The sequence below is a fragment of the Mustela nivalis genome (genome assembly GCF_964662115.1).
Source record: "Mustela nivalis genome assembly, chromosome: 8".
In the NCBI taxonomy this organism is placed as follows: Eukaryota; Metazoa; Chordata; class Mammalia; order Carnivora; family Mustelidae; genus Mustela; species Mustela nivalis.
In genome coordinates, this window is record NC_139027.1 from 136,629,950 (window position 1) to 136,652,720 (window position 22,771).

Genomic DNA, 22,771 nt, shown 5'->3' on the forward strand with positions numbered 1-22,771 from the left:
TAGACACAAATGTACTTTGATTATTAATCAGTCCCTCTCTTCCACACCATGTGGATTTGCTTTTCCTCCTAGGAGTTTACTAAAAGCAAAGCAATAATCCCAAATGCCTGTCAGCAAAACCAGAGGCCATTTTTTATTTTAACCAGAATCAGTCATTTTAAGAAATCATTTAATAGGGGTTTCAGCTTTTGGTTGCCCCAGCGTATGTGCTCTGCCTTGTATGGCTCTTTTATTCGTGATCTTAAAGTGTTGGGTATGACCAGGATCTGCCAAAGAGAATGTTGCCTAGAGAATGCATTCAGAGGTAGTGCCAGCATGGGCTATTGTCGCCAACTATGCAAGTTTCAATATTTTAAGGAGATCCAGTCAATTATTTTTGTGGAACTGGAAATCGATTACATGCTAGGTTCCTACCCAAATATTTATCAACCCATGCAAGCATAAAATACAATTCCTCTTCCACTATGTGACGGGGTCGGGGGCGGGGGGAGTAAAATTATCTATGGATTCAGCTTCAGGCAGTAAGGAAACTTTGGTGGAGTCCCCAAATGACCAGAGCAGGGAAAAGGAGTTAAGACAACTGAAGATGATGGCACAGGTGTTGGGAGCTCATGTGGGGAGACCACTTTTTGTTTGGTCTACAAGTGATTGGCACAGATGATATCTTTTAAATTAAATTAGTTCCCAGTGTTTACAGTGGAAGGTTTCACATAAAATACATAGTTGTATCTTTTGAAGAACTGAGACTATCTGGTAACAGCGTGTCCACCTGAATTAAAATTGAGTGGTAGCTACCATTTTGAGAGGATGAATGGCCTTCAGGGCTGCCTAGTCTTATCGTTTCTTGGTGTCTCAATAACCAGAAGACTTCACTGATTTCTGCTATCTGCATACCCGTGTAGACATTCAAGTTTTAGTCCCCTGCTTCAGGGGAACAATACATACCTCTTGCCCTTTAGATTTTTTCCAGGAAACCTATGTCCCTGAGACCTCTTTTTATGGAGGATTGGGGCTATTTGCTTGGTAGCAGAGGCTCGCTCTTACTGGGGAGAATGTCAGAGTGTATATGCACCAGGGAATCTATGATGCAAAATGCAAAAAGTGTAAGTATGAATGTGCTGCTTGGTGGCTAAAACCAGCTGTGTAGCCTCTGACAGAAGAGCAAACCAGACTTTTGTATTTTTCACTCAACAAGGAAAAAAAAAATCACATGGTGAGCCTTTAAAGGCTCTATTACATATAATTAGTAGGGTTACCCTAGGAGTTTTTTCCCAGCTGGGACACTTTTGAGAGTCAAGGTCAGCCTTCTTTTTTTTTTTAAATTTTAAATTTTAAATTTTTTATAAACATATATTTTTATCCCCAGGGAAGGTCAGCCTTCTTAAGAGCAAGACTGGTCTTGTAATTTGCAGGCCCGATTCACAATGAATACATAAGGTCCTTTGTTCAAAAGTTATGATTTTTCAAGATGGTGACGGCAGAACATCAAACCAAGCGTGGGGCTCTGTGTGACTACAGGGGTCATCTGCCCTTGATGTTGGCCCTGATGAAGAGTAATGCCTGCATAACAGATGTAAACAGGACGTAGCCAGGAAAACTGAAAGGTATAGTCACCCTAAACCGGTGATTCTCGGTGGCTAGCAGTTTTGCCTCCCAAGAGACATTTGGATCTGGAATCATTTTGGTTGTTAACACAGGGTTCAGGGTCAGAGGCCAGGGATGCTCTGAACATCCTATAATACACAAAACAGTCCCCCACAACAAAGAGTAGCCTGCTCCCAGATGTCAGCAGCGGGAGGTTGGGAACCCTGTTCTAACGATCGGCAGGTTCTGCGTGAAAGCTGGGCCAGAAATTGATGGGTCACTGTGTTTGGGATCGAATGTCCGTCCCGCCGTCTGCAGCTTGGCCTCCCTTTGCCTTGTTTACTTGACGTGTCATCTGGGGGTGATAAGAGTGTGTTTGCCTCACAATGTGGTGTGATTCACACGGGCTAGTACATGTAAGGCACTTTGGAGGAGCATGGGAAGAGTCAGATGTGAGCCACCATAATGATTCCCTTTTTGCTCACAGAAACTGGCATGGATGAGCTGGGAGAAAGAGACTCACACTGTAGCAATGGCGATGTCCAAGGCAACACCAGGAATTTGGCTGATGGGGCTGAATGCCGTTGTATGTGGTTTCCTTAAGATCTTCTGTGGTGTTGGTGCGGGCACGGCGGCATCAGATTGTAAGGTCAGGCCCCTGCCTTAGGTGTGGGGCTCCCGCAGGGGCTGGCACTCTGCAGGACCCTATAAATATGCCCAGAGTGGTGATACCCACTCCGGAGTGCAACTGAACAAAGTATACGGTATCTGCATGGCCCACCCGGGCCCCCGGGCCACCTCTCAGTAGACTTGTGCCCAGAGTAAGCATAGGACAGAAAACACAAACCACCCTTTGCTCCCTGGTCTCAGTTCCAGCATGTGCACTGCATCGTGTCACAAAAGCATCTGCTTCTGGTGAGTTCAGTTGGACCCTATGGGATTTTTGCCCCGGGCATTAGCTTCAAAATCTAACCGAGTAACTGGCCGGTCTTCTAGAAGCTGGAAGCCTCCAGAGGGCAGAGGCTAGGCTCCCTGTGTCTGTAATACGCTCAGGGCCTGGCACAGGACTTACTACGTGTTTGTCGAATGAACAAAATCCGGGCCAAGTGGACCATTTTATGAGGATAGAGAAAAGGAGAAATGAAGCCCAAATACCAAATCCAGTTCCCTCTTCATGCCACGCCAAGGCCCAGGTTTCAAGCAGGTCTGCTTGAAGAGGTTGTAGAAAATAGTCCCCGAGGGTATCAATTTCCGTGCATGGACGGGGAGAGGATATCCTTCGCAAAGAGGCATAAAAAGTTACCAGAAGCAAAGGGAGCAATGATTTTGTTTTATGCATGTGGCTGAGAACTCAGATGGCTCTGAATAAATTGATGCAAATCACTTTCATTCCCCATGAAAATAACCGTTTGAGTGCATCTGGTGTTCAGCAAAATGCTTCCCTTGGAAAGTTGGCCCCAAACGGCTGGTTTCAGCAACCGTCTGCTTTCTCAAAGCTGTGGGGGACAAGGGAGGCATAGTCTGAGCGAGTCCCGTTGGCGCAGTCGTGTCTCTGCTGCACTTTCCCTTCCCAGGAGAGCGGACTGGCTCTCCTCCTCCCTTTCCTTGGCTCTGTCTGTCTCTCCTTCGCTCTCTGACATTCCACGGGTAAGCCTCCGCCCGGCTGTCTTTGCTTGACACGTCCGTAATACTCGGGGATAGCTCGGGAGCATCTCGGCGATGGGGATCCCCATCACTTTTCCTGCAAATGTCGGAGCGAGGGAGGGGGTTAGAGGAAGTCAAGACAGCGCTCTGGGTGGTTTAAGCCAAACATCTGTCAGAGCCGGAATCAGGATCAGACTGCCGTGAGAATGGGTTTCGTGAGGAAGCCGAGGAAGGACCACGTGTTTGGCAGATTGCTAATTTCCACTTGCGAGAAGGCCCCTGGGACCGTGGGGGTCTGAGGGCCTGGCGGAATCACTGGTAGCTTCTGTTGCCCAAGTTGGCAGGGGCGTAACCCTCTCCGAGCAGCCTAGACTTCTGGCCACTTGCCATTTCTCTGAGCTTTGGAAGTAAAATTCAGGTGTCTTTTATCATTCAGAACAGGATTTGAGCCCATTCTTTTTTTTAAGGTTATTTTTTAAGACATACAGAGATCACAAGTAGGCAGAGAGGCAGGCAGAGGGAGAGGGGAGAAGCAGGCTCCCCGCCGAGCAGAGAGCCCAACGTGGGGCTCGATCCCTGGACCCTGGGATCATGACCGTAGCCGAAGGCAGAGGCTTAACCCACTGAGCCACCCAGGTGCCCCCGATTTGAGCCCATTCTTTAAGGCCTTTGTAACCACCTCAGTGTTTTGTAGAACACACGGATGGTGGTATGAGCTTTATCTCCGGAGTAATTAAGAGACCAGTCCTAAATGGTGGCCCAGTGTCTTCGGCAGGTGACTTCACCACCCTTAGTGTTTGCTTCTCGCGCTCTGTAAAGGGGGTTTTTATTAATACCTACCTGGCCAGGTGGGATAAGGCAAGTGATTTCTTGACACAGTGTCTGGAACTTACCCAATACAAATCAACCTTGAGCTGTTATTGGCGTTGACTTACAGTAAGAAAGGATAACATGGCAGAGGGGGTGGGATGTCACAGAGGTTTCTTACTCACTTAGTGATTCGGTCGCTGATCCCCATCACACCGCACACCTCCTGTGTGCCGGAAGTCATGCCGGGTACCAGGCGTGTGACACACGCGTGTGCGAGGAATCTCCTCCCCTCGCCCCACCCACACTGAAGGAGAGCTCTACTTCCAGAAGTCTGCTTTCTTTTTGTAGAGGAGGGAGGGCTGTTGTGGAGGCAGAGGGCAGGCCCCTTGACCAAAGCCCGCCTCTAGCTCTCCGGCCATTTACTCTAAAATCCTGGGGAGCGGAGGAATTGCGTTTCATTCATTTTCAAGTTTCCAGCCCCTGGCATTACCGCATGACTTAAAAGTGATGCCCAGAGCATATCAATGGGCGCAGTGAGTGGAGGAACTAAAGAACCTTCAGTACAGAACTCACCGCACGGGGTCAGGGGAGAGGAAGGACCGCCGGGGAGTGTGTAAGCAGCAAACCAAGTTACGGGGCTTCGTCTAATAGCGGGATGATTACAGCTGGAATGCGTCGCTCCATCTGGCTCTACGCGGAGGGTCTGAATGCTGTATTTCATTTAATTTTCACCGCTGTCTTAAGAGATGGGGTTGGTTTTTGAATCCTGTTTATTTTTACAGAAACACACGTATGTGACATTTAACTAACTACAGAGATAGGCTCATAGAGAGGATGGTTGCTACGACAGTATTTTCTGTCTTCGTCATTTATTTGTATGCGTCTACCATTCCCTCCTTCCCTCCTTAGCAACTCCTAAATCTTGTGCAGGAGTTTGTATTGTGCTTTCCTTGTTTTTCTCTGTACCCTTGTGATCCCATACAAAAATCCATATCTATAGACACACATGTAGATACATGTGTAATATCAGTGTTTGGAAGTCATTGTTTGTATTATAAAATTGTAATCCTATTACATATTAAAGCTACCCCCGGGCTTTCTCATTTAACAGTAAATACCTCATGGAAATACAGTACTTAAAAGACATCTATCATAAGTCTGACTCAAGGGGTAGCCAGCTCTGACCCATGAGTCAAATCTAGCTTATGCCTGTTTTTGTAAGTAAAGTTTTATTGGAACACAGCTATGTTCATTCAGTGAGATCATGTTATGGCTGCTTTCATACTGAAGCATAAGAGTTGATTCATTGGCTTGATGAGGGCCGTCCAGCCTGCAAAGCTGCTTGCTCTCTAGCCCTTGACAGACAGGTGGCTGGCGTTGGTCTCATTCATTCCTTTTACTGGATTGGTTGGTATTTCAGGGTCTTGATGTGACACTCACTTATTAGCCTATCTATGGGAATATCAGATTTTGGGGGGTCACTGATAAACAATTCTACATCATACATCTCCGTATATGTGCTCTTACTTATATATGTTAACTTCAACTGAGTTTTTTTTTTTTTTAAGATCTTGTTTATTTATTTGACAAACAGAGATCACAAGTAGGCAGAGAGGCAGGCAGAGGGAGAAAGGGGAAGCAGACTTCCCGCTAAGAAGAGAGCCCGACATGGGGCTCAATCCCAGGTCCCTGAGATCATGACCTGAGCCAAAGGCAGAGGCTTTAACCCACTGAGCCACCCAGGCGCCCCACTTTAACTGAGTTTCTGAATGTTACTTTATGTAACTGAATGTTGTCAACCCGGGAGCAGGATTGCTGAATTAAAGGTTGTAAATATTTTTAAATTTAAATCGGTGTTGCTGTATTGCTTTCCAAAATACTGGAGTACTTTGTATTTCATTGGAAGCACTATTAGGTCTGTTTCATAGAGGGAGAAACTGAGGCTCAGTAGCTCATAATTAGTATGTGAAGAGTCAGGAGAGGAATGTAAAGCCCAGGACGTGGATATTTTTTTTTTTTTTAAGATTTTACTTATTTATTTGACAGAGATCACAAATAGGCAGAGAGGCAGGCAGAGGGAGAGGGGAGAAGCAGGCTCCCCGCTGAGCAGAGAGCCCGACATGGGGCTCGATCCCTGGACACTGAGATCATGACCCGAGCCGAAGGCAGAGGCTTTAACCCACTGAACCACCCAGGCACGCCCCGCCCAGGATGTGGATTTGATCGGAACTGGCAGAGAGGATAAAATCTGGGGACTTTGCATAGTTGGAAAACAGACTTCTAGAGCCCTCGTAGATGTTTGTGGGCTGGGCACCGGGGGAAAGGGCGAGAGAGTGGGGGGGGTGGGACTTGGGACAGTGCTTCTGCACCTTCAGAGTGCATCAGGGTCACCTGGAAGGCTTAGTGAGCCCCAGGTCACTGGGCTCAAGCGCCAGTGTTTCACAGGTCTGTAGTGGAGAATTGGAATTTGAATGTCTAGTAAGTTCTCAAGTGATGCTGATGTTGCTGGTCCAGGCACCACACTTTGAGAACCACTGCTCTAAATTGACGCGGGGTCTGGTTCCTTGGTCCCTGGAAGAAATGGGACAAGTGCTGAAGATAGCACAACAGGGGACTGCATACCTTGATGTCCTGTATACCTATAAAGATTCTCGGGAAGATATATGCCAATCAATCAGAGAACACAGTCCTCTGCTGGGAACGGAATGTCATTATGCTCAGAGTTCTTTCATTGTCTAATTATTGGACACTAACCACTCTTTACATGTGTTGTATCAGTGGTCTGCATTTAAGGGTTTGGGAAAGTAGGATCATGTGATGCTCTCTCACTGAAGAACACTAGACGCTTTTAAGAAATCCTCTTAAAATCCTCCTTAAATCCTTTTCCTCCTCCCACACAAAGGGGAGGATACCTGTCCAGCAGGTGGAGGAAAGGCAGGCCCAGGAGCCTCTCTGCATACCTGTGTACACTGCCGTGAGAACGAATTCCATCTTCTCATGCACCACGGGGTTGCCCCGCAATGATGACGGGACTTTTTCAACAATATTTGCATCTCTGTTCAGGAGGGATTGGTTACTGCCACTTAGCGTAGCAATTAACATTTTAAGCAGTTTGTATTGATTGAATGAATCTGCTTCATCAAGCAGAAGGAACCCCACAAAATGCAGCAAACGTAGTTATCTCAATAAATGACTCCCAGCACTGAACCATACAAGACAGATCTGCTGGTACTTTGCAGTGTGTTTGATAAACTTCAGAAATAGGGATTTGTTAGACTCGGGGAAACAGATTGCATGCTCCACAAACACATGCTTGATCTTTATGTCTTTTTTCTTTTTTTAAGTATTGTCTAAAGCCACTGTTCTCTTTTAAGGGAGACATTTGGTCTGGATTTTGTAAGAATAAGCCTAACATTTTAAGATTCAGTTCAAAACATATTTACTATTCATGAGATATTTGAAGTGCTTCTCTCGGGCTAGAGATCTGAAATTATGTTTTAGCTTCTTTGAGAACTCTTTTCTCGTCTCCTTTTAACTTCTCCTGGATTTCGTCTTCTCGTAAGTCTCATTTGAGAAGACCCAAAGGGGTAGAGGCTTGCGGGGTGGGAGGGTCTATAAAGCTGCAGTGTCGGAAGAAGAGAGATGTCTGCTCTGTCCGAGCCTGGTCTTGGAGGGGTGCTGTGCTTGCACATAACCAACAGTGCCCGATTCAGAGCTACCAGGTTCTTTAAACTGGTGAATGGATGTGGTGCCGTCGAGGGAGGAAGCTGTGATTTATTTTGAGATGCATTTAGTATCAAAAAGAGACTTTTGGATTAAGAATTGGATCTGTGCATGATGTAAAATGCAAATCTGCTTATTAATACATTCATTCATTCTGCAAATAGGAGTATCTACCTTGTGGCAGGTCTTGTGGTAGGAAGCAGGAGGACAGCAGAGAACAAGAAACACTCCTTGTCCAAAGAATTTGCTGCATTGTTGTGGGGGATGAGACGATCAACAGTAGACATATAAATCTATCTATCAAGATTTGGCGTTTGCTCCGAAGAACATTACAGCGTAAAGCAAGAGAGAGCGATGGAGGTTTATTGCTCTGATGGGGTGATGCGCTGGCAGAGGGCTGGGGTACAGAGTGAGCCTTGAAAATTTCTGAGCGCCCATTGTTCCAGCCAGAGGGGGCCTTAAGAAATTTTCACGGCTCACCCTTAACTGCCCTCAGCTCTCTGCCAGGGTATTGAGGCCATTTTATGCTTTGCATGTTCAAGGTCAAGAAGGCTGTGATTTTGAAGCAGATAAAGTGGGGAGATGGAAGAAGTGGGGGTGTGGTCTAGAAATAACGAGAAGCCAGGCGCTATATGACCTTGTAGCTGTGATAAAGACTTGGATTTTTCTTGGAGTGGGTTGGAAAGTCATTTGAGGGTTTCGAGGAAGGGGAGATAGGCTGACTTCACTTTTAAAATTTGGGAAAGACCCCAGGTAGGTGCAATAAGAGTATCAATAGGAAGAACGTTTGGGAGCTCTTTCCTCCATCTTGGGATCTAGGTGAGTGCCGTGACATGGACCAAGATGGCGGGCTGGACATGGTGAAAGGTGGGGCGTTCTTGACACATTCTGAAGATTGGAAAGTCAGCTTTGCTGGTGGGTAAGCAATCCTGTAGACTAGAGAGTCAACAAGGTAGCCTCACAGGGCTTTCTCTGCTTTAAGCAGAACAATAGGTAAAATGGAAGAGCCGTTTACCTGGAAGGGGAGGAGACTGGAGGAAGTTGACAGCGAGAAATGGTAATTCAGGAATGGACATGCTCAACGAGAGAGGCCTGCGAAGCACGTGGGCAGACATGGGATGATGCACACAGAAGTCCGAGGTTTGGGGGACAGAGGGGAGCTCCAGGTGTGCATTTGAGAACCATCATAGTGTGGATGGTTGATACCTAAACCCACCCCGGTGATGAACCCTCCCTGGGAGCATGGACAGATAAGTAATTGTGGCTCCTTATTTTTAGGGTGGTTTCAACACCTCTTTAACAGCGATTTGCCTTTTTCTTTCTAATGGCTACAGATTAGTCTGTTGTACAGATGCCACAGTAATGTGAAGGTAAGACAGCTTTAAGAATAAAAACAAAATTATCAAGTCATCTACTTTTCTGATGTAGCATTTAAAGGTAATTTTTGAGTCACTCTAAAATCCAGTTGACATGTAAATTAACATTAAATTTTAAAATTCATTTAAAAACTGACTATGGGAATAGTTGTTGATGGAGTGGGTCCCAGCATAACAACTGTGGTTAGCAGGAAAAAAAAAATGTTAAGGAGGAGATTGGGTCAGAATTTAATTCCACGATCACATCTGATAAATAAGAAATAATTTATTTCTTATAAACGAGCAAACAAAGTAAGGCATAGACAAAGGATGGGCTATGGCACAGACATTAACATGGTCATACAGAAGATAGTAGTGTTTAGGAATGTTAAGGTCTGTACACAATATATTAAATGTAAAAAAGAGGACACGACAGCATGTCCACACTCATGTAGCTTGTGTTTAATACAGTTTACGGGGGTGCCTGGGTGGCTCAGTGGGTTAAAGCCTCTGCCTTCCGCTCAGGTCATAATCTCAGGGTCCTGGGATCAAGCCCTGCATCGGGCTCTCTGCTCCGCAGGGAGCCTGCTTCCTCCTCTCTCTTTACCTGCCTCTCTGCCTACTTGTGATCTCTCTCTCTCTCTCTCTCTCTCTCATAAATAAATAAATATTTAAAAAATACACATTATGCATGCACAGTTTAAACAAAAAGACTAGAAGGTAATTATTAACATGTTAAAAGTTCTCTTTTTTTCTTTGCTTTTGTTTTTCCTAGGTGATGTGTATAGGGCTGATTTCAAATCTACCTTATGTACTTTTGTGTGTTCCCTGAACGTAACCGAAATATATCACTACTAGGGAAGAAAGAACACAGTTTATTTCAACTTTTAAAGAAATGGACCATAAACGAGATGTGGACCTCCCTCCCACCCCCTTTTGGGTGCTGAGCAAAATGCTACCAGATGTATGGGCAGAGATGCCTTGGAGATTGTATGCTCCCCAGGGTGGGGGAGAGGGAGACTTTGGTTTTAGGGGGACTTTTGGATTTTCTCCTTTTCCTCCAGTTATCCATGTGCCCACACCGAGCTGTGTTCATCCTTATTCACTGAATGCCTTGAGTACTAACTGGGACCTGGTGGTTAGATATATTCTCTAAACATATTTATGTTTTTCGGGATTTAACTGGGTGGCTTTTTTATTGTTGTTGCCTGAATATTTTTTTCAAGCTCCTGTCATGACCCAGGAAGAGTCCAGTATCAAATATTCAGGTTTAAAAAGATGTGAATGCTCCTAATAAGACCCTTTTCAGAAACTCTTGCTAAAGACAGTATTTTGGTTGATATGGGGCTTAATGACAATATTGCTAAATGGATGGAACCCCACAATAAGCCATGGATGTTCTTAAAATTAGCTGCGAAGTAGAAGCAACTTTTTTTTTCTTTTTTACTGACGAGGTGGTAGAAGGAATAAAAGGAAGCTAAATAACTAGCCTGGAGTCCTGCAATTATTAGTGGCAGCTTCAGACTTTATCCCGATTGTTGGCCAAATTTGGGCTCTTACCACAGTGGAGAACTTCTTTTTCCCTCCATCGTGATTGGTCCTAAGGACACAGGGCAGTGATTCTCAAAGTATGGTCCCTGGACCCCTGAGATCAGAGCCCTCTGGAGACTTGGTAGAAAGGCACATTCCTGGAGGATGGGACCATCCGGGTGATTCTCCTGCTTGCTGGGGTTGGAGAACCGTTGACCCATGGTCTGGAGAGCAAACGTAAGGCATGTTTTCAGATGTTCTTTTCATTGGAGAAGTAGTAGGCAGAAAAGGAAGGCGTCGTTCAGGATGCCCAGGGGAGAACGTCAGTGAACCAGGAGGGTGCTGTTAGCAAGGCTGACCGGTGAGTGCAAAGAGGGAGACACGGAGATGCTGCCTTTTTTCGGAACACGGTTTTACTATTTCTCTCTGGAATTGTCCCTGTGACTCAACTTTGCCCACACTTTGTGCTTAAAATATCCACAGAAAATAAGTTGGTTTATATATACTTGAAACCGTGGATACTGTCAGAACCGCCTGAGCTCTGGAAGTCTGTCGGGTTGAGCAGACATCCCGGCTGAGAGGCGGCCCTGACTCACGGCTGAATCCCACTGGCAGACCGTGTCCTGGTTCCGTCCCTTCAGGATCTAGGTGGAGCGGACGGAGACTTCCCATCTGATTTGCAAATGCCAAGTCGCTCTTGGTAAACCCCAGGCTCCCGGTACTGTCAGGAGCCTCCGGGCGCAAGTTTAAGAGCCTGAGGTGGTTGGAGTGAGTTCTAGAAGGGCTGACCCGCCATTGTGGTGGTGCGAGCCCGCGTCTGAACGGGGCCAGGCTGATGTCACACACACACCGCATGCGGTACCCATGTGCCACCGCCGCGGCAGAAAGCCTCCTCCTGCCGTGCTGGTCAGTTTCGACAAACACAGGGCTCTGCTGTCAAGCGGCTGAGAAGGACGCTGTGGTGGCGTGTTCCGGCCAAGAGTCGCCACTGCTCTGTACTCTGGGTCTCCCTCTCATCAGAGAAGTGTCTAAGCCACAAGTGTCAGCCAGACCCAAGGAAGAATGCACAAACCCAGAAAGTGGCTGGTGGTGTGGAGGACAGTTGTTGGTTTGTTTGCTTGTTTGTGTTTCTCACTGAGAAGCTGTAAATAGCATCATTAGAACTTTCTCCTCTCCCGAGAGGCTTGATATGTTTTGCCCATCATGAGGAGAGAAGGGCCTGGGCGAGCAGCATTTCCCTCACTGTGAGCCACGGGAGGTCTTTAAAAGGACCCGTCGGTGCTGTTGATGATGATGATGGTGGTGGGCGACCACGCGAGGGCCAGGTGTCACTCGAGTTTCCATGTCAGTTCCCCTGGGACGGACTGACTGGAAGTCGCCAGCCACTAGTTTATTATACCATGAGTTTTTTTAATAGTCTGTACGACACACACTATCTGATCTTACTTTTCTCAGGAGAGCTTGCTGAGGTACCATCCGCACACCATACAATACACCCCTTAACCTGGACAGTTTAAGGGTCTCGGTATATTCACAGAGTTGTTTCAGTCACCCCCATCAACTCCAGATATTTTCATCGCCCCCAAAAGAAACCTGTCTCCCGTAGCCGTCACCCGCCCAGCCATAGGCAGCCGCTCATTTGCCTTCCCTTTCTCTCTGGATTTGCCTGTTCTGCACATTTCCTATAAGTGGACTCTGGCAACATAATGGTCTTTTGCAAATGGCTTCGTTCACCTGGTATCGCCTGTTCAAGTTCATCTGTGGGGTAGCAGGTAGCAAGGCCTCATTCTTTTGTACTGCAGTCTGATGACTTTTTATATGTTTCCTTTTTTTGTCTCATGAAAAGAGAAGTTCTATGAGAAAAGGCCCCTGGAGGCTCAGACAAGACGAGGGTGTGTCCCCTATGCCACGGTTCTTGTGGCGCACCATAAACTGGAACACAGTCTCTGACTCCGTGGTCGGTCTCTCTTCCCAGCAGCATAATGTTTTTGTGCCTTCGAAACCCTATCGGTTACAACCAGTGATTGGTTGAGTATTTCTGGCCACCCGGCAGCGGCAGAACTCACTTAGCCTGGGTGAGGAGGAGACCTGGGTGCGTCCCTGCTGTCTAGGGAGAAGATTCGAGCATTCAAGTACAAGAAGGCATTTGTTTGACTTTCACGAAGCCCGTCTTTGTCCCCCGGTGGGATCTTGAGCTAACGCTGCTAACAGAAGGAGTAAGTGCGGAGAGTTGAACTCCGCAGCTGCTGGGGCTGGGGCATGTCTTGCGATTGCACGTCTGCTCATCCCTTGGGTAGCAAAGTAGGAGGAAGCAGAGTCTCGTGACCACGCCCCCCCAGCCAGTGAAAGCCACATTTGTTTAACCTGGACTTAGAGCTTCTGCGGGAATTCAGCCTTGGGCTAATGGTGCTTCTCATTGGCTGAGCTGATGAGGAGTGATTTCTAAAAACTGTCCCCTGCTGCCTGGGCGAATGTGGGGTTCATTTGTTCATTCATTCATTTATTCCTCCATCCATTCTGTATTTGTGAGGCTTTTGGAGGCCCTAGTGAGGCGCTGGGGATATGGAGAGAACATATATACTCACCGTTTTCCAGGAGTTTGTGGTCTGCCGTGGAGAGGGGGGTGTCCAGCTGCTGTCAGCAAAACAATGAAATGATGGGATAAGAATGGGACATGAGGGACACTTGGGCGGCTTGGTTGGTTCAGGTCAGGTCATGATCTCAGACTGCTGGGATGGAGCCCTGAGTGGGGCTCCCTGCTCCATGGGCAGTCCGCTTGTCCCTCTGCCTCGTCCTTCCTCCAGGCTTGTGTGCTCTCTCTCTCTCTAATAAATAAAATCTTTAAAAATTTTTTTAAAAATGGAACTAGAGATACCTGGTAGGAGCACTAGATGTCATTAACAGAGACGAGATGTCAGGAAAATGTTGAGGGGTTCCTGATCTGACTCCTGAAAGGAAGGTAGGCGTCAGCCAGGTGAGAAGTGGGGGGCTGGGTGCACACAGACCACACACAGCCTGTCTGGTGCTCCGTGTTTGGCTCGCAGGCCCTTCTTTTACACTATGGGTTGGATTTACTCACGTGCTCGCAAATGTTTAAGAAATGGCCCTCTGAAGAAAAGCGCCTGTGTGCAAACGCAGAGTTGGGAAGTGATCTAGAGAGGCGTGCTCTTTTACATCCATCTCTGCCAAGTAGATGTGACCGACTCAGATAATCTCAGAGCTTGGACGATAGTAAAATAATAACAGGAAGCAATGAGTTTTGAGTAATACATCTGTTGTGACTTGAGTACCATGTACACAATTGTGTATTTTATATACACAATTTATGTAACTGTAAGTTTGCATGATTTAATTTTTATTGATGGCTGCATTTAACAACCAGCTCACAAACTCTCCGAAAATGTAATACTTGGCGTTCGCAAGCTGGTTCCAGCCCGCTCTCCCGCATCGTGGATTGGATTCAGTCTTTCACTTGGCAAGAGTGTGCGGAACAGCCACCGTTCTGAGAGCTGAGAACACACCAGTGAGCAAAACAAATACCAAAATTCCCTTCTGGTTCTAAAATTCTGGTTTTTAGTCACTGATCATTCCAATGATCCTGGGCCTCCATGTTGGCTTTGGCGTCTCCAAGCCTTGACTTCGCGCCAACCACCGTTCTGGCTCCCTGGGCATATTGTCCCCAGAGCTGCGAGTGCACACACATGCAGGCATCTTAAGAGTCTAACATTTAGAAGGAGCAATGAAGGACGCCTAGTCTGACGTCAGACATCCTGCAGCCTCCTGCGTGCTGGAGGTGATCTGGGAGATGGACTAAGATGTGAAGCTCCTGGAACCCCTGTGACCCCGGGGGAAGCAGCTGGGGATTCGGCTGTGTGCCCGGTAACTCCTCTAGCAATTCCTCTCTGATTCCATGTCCTCTTGTCACTCCCCCTGCTCAGATTTTAATGCCCTTTTCCTGTCGTCCCAGGCCCCCCAGATGTCCTCTGCTTTGTCCTTCTTCTTCTTCTTTTTTTTTTTTTAAAGATTTTATTCATTTATTTGACAGAGAGAGATCACAAGCAGGCAGAGAGACAGGTGGGGGGGGTGGGGGGAGTAAGCTCCCCGCCGAGCAGGTACCCGATGCGGGGCTCGATCCCAGGACCCTGAGATCACGACCCGAGCCGAAGGCAGAGGCTTCACCCACTGAGCCACCCCTGCTTCATCCTTCTTGGATTGTCTTAGACAAAAGCTCTTGGCGGTTACAGACTATGCCTCAAAATCAACAAGTATTTGGTAATAAGCTGAATAAATGTACTTTCCATTTATTGGCTCAGGTGGCCAATCTCTGGAAAAATCCAACTTAGAATGTTCATGAGCACCTGTGAAGGCTGCTCCCCACTTGGGAGCCATGGTTTTAGGAGGCGATTGGAATTTAACCTTGAACTTCAATAAATTCAAGGTGGAGAGCAAGTAGGTGCCTGCTAGTGGGTTCTGAGAGATGGAGTTCAGGTCCTGGGAACCAGGTGCCAGCTGCCACCATGCTGGGTGAACTCGGGTACTAATTTTTTGGCTTGTTAGTGCAGGAGACTGGGCTGGCTAATCCCATAGTCTGGTGTTCCATGATTATATTAAACTTTCCTAGTAGTCGCAGGATGCAAAAATGATGATTTGGATCATTTTTATATAGAGAGTTCAAGGATACCTGTGTAATGGAAAGGTGGGAACAAGCCAGGCAGATGTGGTAGACAGTTCTACTTAAAACATCCTTTCTGTGTTCACACTGAGTTCAGATGCATTTGATAAATTGGAGAATGATTCACCCTAATATCAGAGTGCATTGGTGTAAGAAAGTGCGTTGGTTCCCTTCCTGGGCAAGGGAAGCCCAGCATAGCAGGAGTAGAATTAAAACCTTTAGCGGGAGAGGGAAAAGCCCTCAGTAAACTACGGCATAGACAGAGGGTCTTCAAGCTACCGTTTAAGAAGTCAAGAAATGAGCAGAGCAGAGGGCGCCTGGGTGGCTCAGTTGTTTAAGCGACTGCCTTGGGCTCAGGTCATGATCCTGGAGTCCCGGGATCGAGTCCTGCATCAGGCTCTGCGCTCAGCAGGGAGTCTGCTTCTCCCTCTCACCCTCCCCTTGTCATGCTCCCCCGCCCCTCATTCCCTCTCTCTCAAATAAATGAATAAAAATCTTAAAAAAAAAAAAAAAAAGAGAAAGAGAGAGAGAAAGAAAGGAAGGAAGAAAGGAAGAAAGAAAGAGGTGAACAGTGGGACCATAGGCTCTACCCGGAGAGGGGCTTGGCCACCTTGTGGAGCTCTGGACCAAACTTTGTTCACGTGGCTATGCAGTCAGGGGTGCACACCCTTTGGGAAGAGCCTGGGCTCCGTCTGCATAGTCTGGACTTAGGAAGACAGTGTTTCTAACCAAACGTGTTTCCGTGTGTGCATATGTGTTTTAACAACCCTTGCAAACCCTCCAGCCTCCGAGCTGTCTCTCTGTGGAGCGATGCCTTTGGTTAGAGAGCAGCAGACATCTTGAGGGGTCGTCCCATAAACTGATTTTCCCAAAAGAATTGCAGATGGGAAGGTCCGTGCCTCGTTACAGCAGAGAGAGCTGTACTTCAGATTTTATGGTTTGGGGACATCTTTACTTCTCATTTATTCATGTGAAATTACTATGATTTTTATAAACAGAACAAGACAGCCAACTATGTACAAGCATGGAAGGTTAAAAAGGAAAAAGGAGGAAGAGTCAGCCTCTCTTTCTGTGTACTCGAGATGACCTAATTTTAAAGCCTCTGAACACATTGCTTTCTCTCTCCACCGGCAGCGCCAATGAGTGTCCATTCAGGTCCCCCACTCTGGAGGCTGAGAGTAAGGCTCGGGGTGCCTTGCAGCAAGAAAGAATGACGTGGGGGGCGCCTGGGCGGCTCAGTGGGTTGGGCCTCTGCCTTCGGCTCGGGTCGTGATCTCGGGGTCCTGGGATCGAGCCCTGCATCGGGCTCTCTGCTCAGCAGGGAGCCTGCTTCCCCCTCTCTCTGCCTGCCTCTCTGCCTACTTGTGACCTCTCTCTCTGTGTGTCAAATAAATAAAGATCTTTATTGAAAAAAAAAAAATGACGTGGAAACTTCCCTGACAGATATCTCACTGGACAACCTCTCACCCTTGAAGAATTGCATTGCTAAATAAGATTTTCTTTCATTATTTTTCTCTGGAGACAATTAAAATGCCCCCTTTTTTCCATAAACTATGGTAATCTTCCAAAGAGTTGAGGAAGAAAGAGCCAGGCTGTGTCATGTTCTCCATGAAACATGATGTTGGTGTCATTGCATTCTTGTTCCTAAATAAGCTTTCTAAAAATACAGTCAAATCACGCTGGTCTGCGGAAATATATTCATGGTATTGTAGTGAATAATTTGACGGGATGGCTATTTCCCGAATGTTTTCTTTAGGTTAGATTTTTTTATTATGTTAAATAGAATCGGTTTTTATGAAGAAAATCCAATAACCAGTACCTTGGAAATCCAGTTCTTTTTATTTATTTGTTTGTTTATTTCTGTGTTTCGTGTAAAGGAGGTTTAACGTCACCAGAAGTCACTGGTAAATAGATTTCGGCTTCTTTGTTTTCATTTTTTGTTCTGAAGCTTTGAGACATTCACGTGCACAGAAATAGAGAAAGAACCACAGAACTTTTCTGTTAGCTTTGTTCTTGGCTCTTTGCCCTTTTGATTTGATAAGACATATTTAGGGAGAAAAATGTCCCCATGAAACCTAGTGCTATCTGATTCTTCCGGGGGACACTTTTTGGTAATTGTCCTATTGAGATAGGACCGAGAATTCAATCCATTGTATGTAAACGCAACCATGTAAATTAAATGATCTTTGGAATACTTGGTGTTCTAATCTTTTTCCACGTTCAATCTCATCACCTAGAATGAGTTTTGGTCACTAGGGGGTATGAAGCCTCCTATTATTTTGGCTACACTGAATGAATGGATGGATATTAGGCCTGGATCTACCATAGAGATGAGGTGTGGAGAATGGAGAGTTTTCTTTTAAAAAATATTTAAATGAGGGGCACCTGGATGACTCCGGGGGTGAAGCCTCTGCCTTCAGCTCAGGTCATGGTCTCAGGGTCCTGGGATCGAGCCCCGCATCAGGCTCTCTGCTCAGCAGGAAGCCTGCTTCCCCCTCTCTCTGCCTGCCTCTCTGCCTACTTGGGATCTTTGTCAAATAAAATTTTTTAAAAAATAAAAAGTAAAACATATTTTTAAAAGATTTTATTTATTATTTGACAGATACAGATCCCAAGTAGGCAGAGAGAGAGAGAGGAGGAAGCAGGCTCCCCGCTAACCGGAGAGCCCGATGTGGGGCTCGATCCCAGAACCCTGGAATCATGGCCCGAGCCGAAGGTAGAGGTTTTAACCCACTGAGCCACACAGGCATCCCCAAAAGTAAAAAATATTTAAATGGGCCTTGTAATTCATAATAATAATTACATATCCTTCATTTTTTCCTGTATCTAGTTTGTGCTAGATAGGTGCTGAGCAGGTACTGAACTCTAATACAGCCCAAGTGGGCAGGCATTTATTGTCACTGCTTCTCATATGAGCAATTAAAGTGGCATTCCACTGGATACAATGGTCTGCAACTCACTGTTTCCCTAATAATACAATACATACATGTTTCATTTTTCACTGATGTGAATCTACCTTCCTCCGGTTTTCCATGGCCAAGTATGTCCTAGGGTCTCAGTGCAATTAACCTGGTCTCAGGGGGCAGAGACCCAAGCTGCCTCCAGTTCTAGAGCCTTGCAGACTATGTCTCACTGCATAAGCTTCTGCAGATCTGTATAATTCTGGGCACATTTTTAAGACTGAGGTGGGTTATTTGATATTCAGACAACTTCGAGAAATCGAACATTGCAGATAGTCACTTCTGTTAACGCGTAATAAAACTGAACTATGATGGCATGCTGAGCGGGCGGAGAGGAGACACTTGGCTCTTCCTGCTGTACTGTCCCCACGTACCTATCCTTCTGCTCAACTCCCGCCCATTCTCGGAGGCCATCTTCTCTCTGAAACTTCCCTTGTAGGGTCAGTTCCGCCAATGTGTCAGACAGGCCACTGACGACTCCCCAGGACCTGGGGACAACAGCCCCAGCGTCCCCTTTCCTCCCTGAATATCTGGACCCAGGATCAGACGCTTGGAAGAGCAGACAGTGCTTTGTTCTGCTCCTAGTGACAGAACACCCAATTCAAATCCGCTTGAACTGAAAAGAAATAATTGGCTCATAATTGAGAAGTCCGGGGCTAGTTTCCAGGTTTAGGTGGGATCCAAGGTCGCCCCCTTTTCTTGGCTGTCTTCCTCTGAGTCAGTGCATTGGCTGGAATGCTGTCCCTTTGTTGTTCCAAGGCAGGCTCCGGCCCGTCTCCTGTCCCCAGCAACCCCACAAGGAAGCCCGTTCATTCAACGCAGTGTGCGTTTGCTGTGCACCTGCCACGCGCCGGGAAATGTTCTCGACCTGGGGGAGAGAGCGCAATGGAGGGAACAGACAGAAACCCTTGGCTTACCTCTGTGGGTTCTTTCTTCCACAAAAGTTCCCAAGGATTGTGTCTAGTGGCCTGACTTAGGTCACCAAACCATGCCTAGAATCAGTAGTGAGGTCAGCCTCCTGTAACTCAATTGACTGAACTGGTGGGAGGGAGGTTCTTTGGAGGAAAGTGGACAAACTGTTGCCAGCCGGGGGAGGAATGGATGCCGCCGAGTGAGCAAAAGCAAGTAGCTGAGCCCCCCAGGAGGCAGATGCCCGCTGATGGGCCCCCCAGCTGCTCCGGGGTTCTGACTCCCAGCGCTCCGGTTCTCTGCCGAGCCTTTTCCAGCCCCGGGGGTCGCTGACATGTTCCTTTCTCCCCCTCGATGCAGCTCCAGATGAAGATGAGCGAGCGGGCCGCCTCCCTGAGCACCATGGTGCCCTTGCCCCGCAGCGCCTACTGGCAGCACATCACGCGGCAGCGCAGCGCGGGGCAGCTCTGCCGCCTGCAAGGTAAGCGGGCGGGGCGGGGCGGAGAGGCCACACTCGGGGGCACGTCCTCCTTCCGTCACCGTGACCTGGGAAAACTGTTTACAGTGCAGATCCCGGGGCCCTCCTCTCCATAGAGTTTCTCGATCTTAGGAAGTGGCCGAGCAAACCACCTTGAGCAGACACCCGCGGAGGGTGTGGGCAGGAGGGGCAGGGGTCCGCCCTGCGAGAAACCAGGCTAGTGCCCTTGGCACCAACGGCATCAGCATCTTTGGGGAACATGCTAGAAGGCAAATGCACGGGCCCCTTCCAGGATCCTGAAAGTTCCAGGTTCAGGAGCTGTGGGGTGGGGGCCCAGCCATCTGTGTGTTCATCAAGCCCTCCAGGGGATTCTCGGGAACGCCCACGCTTAGGAACCTGTGCTGTTGGAAAGGGAAGCATTGGGCGGGGTCCCGGGTTCTGGTTCTGCGGGGACTCTAAGCAAACCCTAGGAGGCCTGCTTTCCAGAAGCGTGGGCTCAGAAACAGGGTGCAGAAGAGCCCATGGTGGAGACAGCAGGAATACGGAGAAAAAAAATTTAAACATTTTCTTATCTTTTGAAGTGCAGCTTTTATGGTTTATAGTATGTACGCATAGCTCGTCCGTGTGTAACTTATAAAAAAAAAAATAAATAGGCCTCTGTGGGGGACCCCTGCTGGAGAACTTTGCAAGATGCCAGGACTTAGAAGGGTGTGCGGAGGATGGCACCTAGTTCGTGTGCAGAAACCTGCCGAACGAATGAGTCTGAGAGCAAGTGAAGGGCCACAGGAAACAGAGGCCTCCGCCATCAAGAGCTCTGCCTGTTCCCTGGTCACTCAGCCTTTTCAACCCTACCTGATGGCCATTTCTCCCCCAGAGAGCTTTTCCCGTTCTTTCTTTCCCCCAATCCTGGGTCACTCTTTGTCATCTCCGGGTCTTACCTTCTGACTGCAAGGTAACCCTCCCAGACTCCCTTACAGCTGGCCTGGGATCTTGACTACGTGTGGTCCCAAGACGAGAGTGCTGGCCGCCCTCTGTAGAGTCCTTCTGCCAGGGCTCACGTCGTCTTGTTTGGTGTGGCCAGTGGCCTCCTCTTCCAGGAAGCAGTGAAGCCAAGGAGAATGGGTCTTTCGTCTTCCGGATTTCATCCCCCAGTGCCTTGATGCCGTGGCCATGCCCTGCGTCTTTGTTGAGTGGATGTGCACTGAGGATCCTCACAGTCTAGTCTTTGTGACTCTAAGCTCTGCCCCTTAGCAGGGAGGGGAGCACAGGGCGGGTGATCGCTTGTTCCCCAGCATGTTCAGAAAGTTTTGCAATATTTGAATTACATTATCGGCATTTTTCTCATAGGTGTACCTCCTATGCTATACTTCAATTTTATGCAGTCTCCTCTCCTTAAATAGATTCATTTTTGTAAAGAAATCTGTATGCCACTGCCTTTATACTCTTAGAGCACCTGGCTATGTTTTCTGATATACAATAAGATAAATAGTAATTATCGAAAGTTTAAAGGAAGTTTAAAGCATAACATGAATTCACACAAAGCTGTTGAACTGCTTTGTAACTTGACTTTCTACACTTTCCGAGACGATCTTTACAAAGAAAGTGGGTCTTTCTAGATTGTGCGTGTCAGGCTTGCAAAACGAAGTTGAGAACCGAAGTGATGTAGGCTTCCCAGGGAGGAAATTGATAAGTGACCTTAATTCCTGACATACTGAGTGGTAATTCGCGAAGTCGGTTTGCATCAAAGGTGATGCATGGTGGGATTTCCCTAGAACAGCGTGTTTGCAAAAAAGCACCAAAGAGTGGGGTAACCTGAACACCCAGGATATGCAGCAGTTTTAGAATTTATTAGTGAATACCCCAGAGCTTAAGAATCCTTAGGAGGTAGAAGACGCCATGTAAACGGCGTACTCACCTTCCTCTCCCTAACTAATCTAATAACTATCCTTCACCAAAATGAGGAGACGTTTATCAGAAATGATGAAGCCTAAGGGTCTTATCAGGACCCCAGTGTGTACTAATACTCTACAAACTCTTTCGGGGTTTCAAAAAACATCTGTTTAGGTTTAAAGAGGATGTCGTGGATACTGTTAGACTGTATGTTCCCAGGGTATGTATGACTCTTCTGACATCCATCCTGTGGTTACTGGAAAGGAAACAGCTCTATTTCCAGCATACAGATACTTTTTTTTTTCCAAGAAAAACAACAAAATTTGCAAATTTACCTGCACGCATTAAAGCCCATATTACATGTGGAAGGACCTGCACAGCTCACAAGTCCAGGATGGTCGTCAAAGATTAGCAATCCGCTGATCCCAAAGTAATAGTAGGAATAACTGTGTCTCTGAAAGTAAGGTAGAGCTATACACGGCATCACAGTAAAGAAAGAAATTTGCATCCTTGGAGAAGTTCCCATTATTTCTTTTTATCGAAACTAGCATGTCACCCATCAAACAACTCATCAAAATTAAACGTGGGTTTATTCCCTTTACTGTTTTTATTTTGAATTATCCCTACAGCCCATCACTCAAAAGTAATGAGATTACCGTAAAATCAGGTCGAGTTTCTTGGTATAGATTTTTCAAGCGATCCCAGTCATAGTAGTCCCAGAAAAATAATCTGAGGATAGTGATTTCCTAGGTTCTAGTGAGATTAATGGCCATTATCATGAGAATGAATACCACAGATTTTCCGCAGAGCTCTTGGACTCTCAAGCTTTGTATTGATAATCTATAGGGTTTTGAAGAGGATTGTGTCCTAGGTTTTGAAGATGATGGCTAAAGCTTCTCTTGGTTGCTCTTTGTCAAATATTAAGATCCTCCCTGAACATGAATTTGCGTTTGAGTTCTTAGAGTTTCCCTGTTTGGCATACTGATAATACTTGGGGAACACCCAAATATCTTAGAATATCTGTGTGCCTGAAAATGGCATGATAATCGCTTCAGAATTATTATTAGGATTTTCTTTCTGTTTGGGGACCAGTCATTCCATCCGATTATTTGCTTCTGCATGAATTTCATTACCTGTGTCAGTGCATGTGTTTTCGTTTGGTATTTAATTCGTACCAGTGTTTACGGAGAGATTTCTTCACGGCATGTTCTGCCTA

The 22,771-nt window shown here is 46.8% G+C and overlaps 1 protein-coding gene across 3 annotated transcripts in view; it reads left to right on the top strand.

Moving 5' to 3' along the window:
* DOK5 (docking protein 5) overlaps positions 1 to 22,771 on the top strand; it is a 349,205-nt gene that overhangs the window by 321,279 nt on the left and 5,155 nt on the right. For all 3 annotated transcript variants that reach the window (XM_082745606.1, XM_082745607.1, XM_082745608.1), the window contains one exon: positions 19,548 to 19,668. In XM_082745606.1, coding sequence (XP_082601732.1) covers positions 19,548 to 19,668 — 121 coding nt within the window. The remainder of the gene's footprint in view (positions 1 to 19,547; positions 19,669 to 22,771) is intronic.